Raw genomic sequence first — 6,017 nt, 5'->3', positions numbered from 1 at the left:
TGGGAGAGACGCCCGAGAGACATCTGGGTAGCACGTTTCCAGGACCGCCCTGTGTCCCCCCTCAGGCCCGCCCGCCGTGGGGCGCCCCGAGCCTCCCGAGGCCCCGGCTTTGGGGCCTGCCTCGTCTTGGCCAACGGAACAAGGACAATGAAGGAACCGGGTGGGGGCACCCGGTTGTCCTCCCATCCCCCCCATCCTGGCTGGGTCCCTCCAGCGGTTGCTTCGCGCCTCTACCCCACCCCCGGGCAGGCGAGCAGGCAAACCCACGTGGCTGACCGCGCCGGGGAACAGGACTTCCCGAAGCTTCCAGCCCGGCGACGTGAGGCCCCCACACACGAGGTGACCAGCCTGGTTCTGACTGGACCTGCAGTACCACGATGTGTAGCAGACGCAGCCGTGCACCCCCTGCCGACGGCCCACGCGCGCCTCCCAGAGCCCAGACGCGCTTGGGCGGCGCGTGTGCGCGAGGGCTGTCGGCTCCCCGACAAAGGGGCACAGGCGCTGCCCGGTTGTCCCTCGGGCCAGGTGAGAGGCCGTGAACGTGCAAGGGCCGCTGGGCGGGGGCAGTGGCGGTGTCCACATGTCATGGCCTGGACCTGCTCGACACAGGAGCGATCAGGGCAGGACGTCACCCCGGGACCGCGCCGAAGCTTTTCCAGGGAGGCCGGGGTGGCCGAGCGGGGCCTCCGCGGTCAGCAGGGCTCTTCTCGCCGGCAACCGACAGTCGCTGCCACCCTCGACGTGCTCGGCCCGCGCGGGGAACAGAATCCGGCCAGGCCGAGCGTCGCTGGGCGCGCTCGGATTTACTCAAAGGCCAAAGGAAAATGTCAAGGGGAGTGGCTGCCCGAAGAGCTCTGGGGCCCTTCTCTCCGGGGCCCCGCTGGCTTCCAGGCACCCCCGAGAAGAAGAGGGGGGGAGAGGGAAGAGGAGGGGACCCCGTGCCCTTGCGTCCCGTTTTCCGTGGTGTCCCCAGCTGCTTCCCTTGCGAGGAAGCCGTGTTCCCCCGGTGGGGTAGGAGTCCGCCTCAGGTTCACCTTTCCCGGCCCCCCCACAAGCAGGCCCTTCCTGCCGTCGGGGAAAGGCTGGCTGAGGCGGCGTGTGGCAGGTACCCCGGCCTCGGCGGGGCGGTCGGCGGCGGCGAGCAGCGCCGGGGCTGAGGGGGAGAAGATTCTGGCGGGGCGGGGATGGCGGGACGTTGGCCAGAGGGACCGGCTGGGGTCGCTGGACACGGAGGTCGCTCGTTCTTAGGGACGGGCTGGGAAACCCGCCGCCCGACTGGCCAGAGGGCACCACCGAGGAAACTGAAGAAGGGCTCTCTCCGGACCCCCTCCCCCCAACGGTTTCCGACGTCCTTCCTAACGCTGGGCGAAGGGTGGTTGGGGAGGGAAAAGCCGTCAAGCCTAAGAATCCCGGAAGAGACGAATATTTATAGAAAGTCTTTCTCTCTTTTTTAAATGCGAGAACAACTCTTCTAGCCACGGGGATCAAGTTTCAATGACTTTATAATAACTTTACCTCCTTCCTTTTTGTGGAGTTAAAAAATTTTTTAAGCCTCTGCTCACCACAACCTTTTAGAGAAAGAAAGAAGTCTGCTGTGAGCTTGAATGTGAGTTTGAGGCAGGCCCTGACCCAGGGATGACTTTGGTGGGCCTCAGCCCCCTCTTCCCCTGGGGCACCCATCTCCAGGAGGCTGAGCGACTTGGGGTGGTCTGCAGGCGCTTTCCTGGGGCTGGGCCCAGAAGAGAGCCTAGCCTAATTAGAGGCATCTTATCTGTCTTGACTTGAAATGGAAAGAAAATGATGTTTAAATATTTATGACTTTGACATTTACAGTCAGACGTCTTTTAAAAGCAGAACACCTCCTTTGGTATAGTGGCAGCTCCATTCACTGAAAGTTTGAAACAGGGAAGAAGGAGTGAGGAGGAGGAAGGTGGAGAAAGAAGCAGTCCTCCGGAGCCTGGCAGCACAAGCTGGGCCCGGCGTCTTGTGCATCCCCCAAGGAGGATGCACTCTTTAGTCCCAAGTTCTCAGATGCAGGAACAGTATATGTATTTTAAAACAATCAGAAATAATTAAGTCAATTTTGCATCAGGTTAGATCTATCCTGAGAGTAGGCTGAATTACAATATTGCACATTCCATCCTCTCAACCATCTGTACCTGCAGCCCCTCAAGTTTGGAATATACAGTATTGCAGAAGTTGTGATTCAAAATAGACGTCTGGCCATAGAGGCAATTGGTGGAACTGTCTTGGAAATTAAAATCTGCAGACATTGTCCTGACCAATTTAAATTGGTTTACTCTGTGCCTTTGAGTGACGGTGCACAGGGCTTCCATACAGTCCCTTCTGAGCCATTTATGGCCAGATGCCTTTAAAACTTTTTTCTTTTTCTTTTCTGTTTTTTTTTTTTTAAAGCTGTTCATGTGGTAAGCTCAAAGGGAACGAGAAGAAAAGGAAAGGGAAAAAAAAAAAAATTTCTATGCCCAAACTCACTGGTGAGAACTGATACAGCCACACAAATATAAAACTTTATGGTGTTTGTTGACAGGTAGCAAAATGTAAAAATTTCCAAGGCTGTGTGATGTGACCAGTGAACAGAGGAGCTCATACTCTGAGTCATCGACTTGTAATGTTAAAATATGCCTGTACTATAAAGACTTATGGACACAAGCACTCAATACCATTAATATCAAACTTCCAATATTGTTGATTTTTTCATTTGCACCTTTTCTAAGGAACTTGATTTGCAACCCAGTCTCATCCTGTGTTTGTCTGTGTTAGCATATGTTACTAAATTATAAAGACCTTTTTTCCTGTAAAACTTAGAAATCAGTTTGAGAGACCATTCACGAACTGCTGTAAGTTTGTCTTTGGTTTCTGTTTGAATCATGTTAGAATTCTTTGGCAATTTCATTCTAAATTTTCTAAAATGTATTTACTAGAATATAATAACTATCACTTTAGAGCTGATTAGGACTAAAGTTTTCAGGATATAGCAAGTGACCAAACTTAAAAATATGGAGGAGTGTCTTAAAATATTTTAAAAGTGTTTTTTAAAACTGTTAACTGAACTATTTTTAATTTGGAATTTGCCACAGAATTCTAATAAATGAGAGAAGTCAGGCGGAAATAATCATGTATTAATTCTCTGCATTACAAAATCTTTTCAGAAGCTATTATCAGAGCAAGAGGCATTGCGGTCTGAATTCAGGGTGGGAGAAGTCCTTTGTGCAACTGAAAGCTATTGTTCCTCTGTGCAGATGAAATTGTACTTGCAAATCTGCCATTCAAGTAGCCAAAAAAAAAAAAAAAAAAAAAAAAAAACACCCTATATGGGCAAAAGAAAAAATCTCCGAGAAATAATTAATCTTAAATACAAACTTTAATAAAAATAAGTTGGGGTATACGGTTTTAAAATGGGCTGTTTGTTGAGTTTTTCAGACATATGTATAAAAGTCAATATACGAAAGATAATAAATTGTCTATTTGCCATCTTTAAGCGCTAGTCTTAAAACATCAGTTTTAAAGAAATACTCTATTTCGGGAAAGACATCAGGAAAGATTTACGGTTTTGATGCTTGTGGGGGGAGGACACCCTCGTGTGAACTAATTTTTAGCAGGGCTTGATAAGCAGCAAATTGTCTCGAGTAGAATAGAGATCCAGCGGCTGAGAAGAAGTCACAAAAAATCATCCCCCCACCCCCAGAGAAAACCCGCTCCCAGCCATCTTTCAGAGTCACTGCCTGCATTTTTATTACACCAAAACTCAAACTCGCCTGATAAACTTAATGCACCCGCCCCTGATCCCTATTTTTGGCATGCATGTTTGGTCCCCGAGGCCTGACGTGACGTGACGTGGCTTTCGCCACCAGGTGTTTCCTAGAATAACGCCTCGGTCTTGAAGTAGGGAACCCCCTCCCCACCCCGAAAGAACCAAGCCCTCTTCAGCACTGGGATTTTTGCTTCACCTCCCTCCCTCAGGCTAAAAAACCCCATCCTAAAGACCTGCCTCGCGTCGCTTGCCAGGACCCAGCTGTGGCAGAACTTCCAGCGCAGGGCCGGGGAAGGGGGGGTGAGGTCGGGGTTCGGCCCCCGCCCCACTCGGGGGAGGCGGACCTCCACAGGCCTCAGCCTTCTCACCCAGTTTCCCTGTCCCTTCCCCCCTCGATAATTCACAAGATCCCTGCAGAGGTCGGAAAGATCAGACCCGAGCGCTGGACACAAAGGGTCGAGGGTTCCTGGGAGCCACTGGTATTCACAGCCCTGCGAGGGGTCCCAGCGCAGCCCGCTGCCCCCTTCCCGGAGGGGACAATGCAGCGGCCCAGCCGCCCCGGCCAACAAAGCGCGCCGGCAGCCAGGGACTCGTGTCCTCAACAACGCCGAGTCCACCCAAGAGTCCACGGAGCTCCACGGCCCCCGCACCGCACAAGTGGACCCGCGCGACCCCCCGCGGCTGCGGTCTTCTCAGGAGCCAGGGGGGTTACTCGGGTGGGCATTTCCTCCTGTGGATAAAAGAAGAGCTTCCTCCTCCGCACAAACCTGCCCTTCTTCCCAGGTCGCTCGCGTCCTAAAATCGGGGTCGGCGGCGCAGGGACCGGCTGACTTGGCGAAGGCCACTCGGACGCGCTGCGCCCTTGACTCCAGATGGGAGTCCCCATAGGGCCCAGCAGGGACCCGCAGTTCGGGAGAAGAAGCCGGGTCCGGAACCCCAGGGGGCCGGCTGTCACGATCAAGCTCTGCAGCGGCTGGAGCCCAGGGCAGGAGGGCGCACTGGGAAGGGGCTGCGGGGCCAGACCACTCGGGAAGGGAGCCCCCGCGCCGGGACTCCTGCGCTGCGCTCTTGGTGTGTGTATGGGGTACGTAGCACTGGCGACTGTGGCAGCGACACCCCTTCCCCAGCCGTCCAGCCTGGAGCACCGCGAGCTCTTCGCGTAGAGGACGAAAAAAGGGCGGGAGACTCTGGCCCGAAAAGCCGATTTGGCTGAGGATTTAACCTCTTAATTTTGAGGTCCTCCCGGTCGCCCGGAGTGAGGCTGCTCGGAAACGGCCAGACGGGCCAGCGTTCAGAACGACACAGGTAGTTGAGGAAGGGAGGAACGAAGTCAGAAGTTTCTCTCTCTGGCGAGCACGCAGCCGCCTCACCTGGGGCGGACGGAGGGAGGGCAGAAAGCGCAAGGCCCCTTCGGGGAAGGGAAGGTGGCTGCTCCGAGGGGTTTCTCCGCCGGCCTGGGCGCTCCGAGAGCCCTCCACTCGCACCAGCGGCCCCACCTGTCTCTCCCCGGAGCTCCCTCGGTGTCTTCTAGCTCGTCGCCCGCTGGTATACCCCCAAAGGCACAGAGGCGCGCTCCCGGGCCGTGGTGAGGAGGGCGAAGAGCGCCCCAAAATGGGCTAGGAGAAGAATGCCCCCACATTGGCTCCTCTCCATCCTGGCTGCTCCTCCCTTCCTCCCTCCTTTCCCACACCCTCCCCGTCTCCGTGCCTAAACCCCCCGCCCTTCTTGATGGTCTGAACTGCTGGGAGCAGCGGGCCATGCGACCGGCGAAGAGGAGCGCGCTCGGGGAGAAGTCCGGGAGGTCCCAATCTCCTCGGCGCGGTCTCCTCGGAGCGCTGGACCGGGACAGCTGCCACCCCTCCCAATCTGTGCGCTCAGAAAGCGCTGCCATCTCACATGCCCACCCCAGACTCCCTTGGAGAAGACCCCAGACACAGACCGAGCCTTTGACAGGTGTCCTGGGAGAGGCTGAGTTACCCTCTGGACTGATCTCGGACGCCCAGGTCGCCCAGCCGAGCTCCCGATGCTCACCCTCCACCCTTGGAAGGCTCCCTTCCCGCCCCACCAGCTCCGCGCCTGGCCAAGCCCTATGTGGGCCCCCCTGCTACCTCCCGCCTCGGCTCCAGCCCCTCTCTCCTGTTCCACGCCCCATGCGACCGTCCCACCAGTGCCCGGCACCCTCAGTTACCTGCAGCCGGGCCGGCACCGAGAGTCCGAGCGGGAGGAGGTGGGGGCATGCGCCGGG

The 6,017-nt window shown here is 55.9% G+C and overlaps 1 protein-coding gene across 1 annotated transcript in view; it reads right to left on the bottom strand.

The window, feature by feature from the left end:
* Positions 1–6,011, bottom strand: part of LOC103263345 (receptor-type tyrosine-protein phosphatase N2-like) — a gene marked incomplete at its 5' end in the record, with an annotated part of 138,858 nt that extends 132,847 nt beyond the window's left edge. The window contains one exon of the mRNA XM_021713934.1: positions 5,961–6,011. Within this exon, the coding sequence (XP_021569609.1) occupies positions 5,961–6,011 (51 nt within the window). The remainder of the gene's footprint in view (positions 1–5,960) is intronic.
* Positions 6,012–6,017: the final 6 nt, after the last annotated feature.

The sequence above is a fragment of the Carlito syrichta genome, unplaced genomic scaffold, assembly GCF_000164805.1.
Source record: "Carlito syrichta isolate Samal-C Ts95f unplaced genomic scaffold, Tarsius_syrichta-2.0.1 Scaffold304886, whole genome shotgun sequence".
Classification (NCBI taxonomy): domain Eukaryota; kingdom Metazoa; phylum Chordata; class Mammalia; order Primates; family Tarsiidae; genus Carlito; species Carlito syrichta.
Note: the sequence above shows the minus strand (reverse complement) of the source record. Positions and strands in the feature narration are given on the sequence as shown.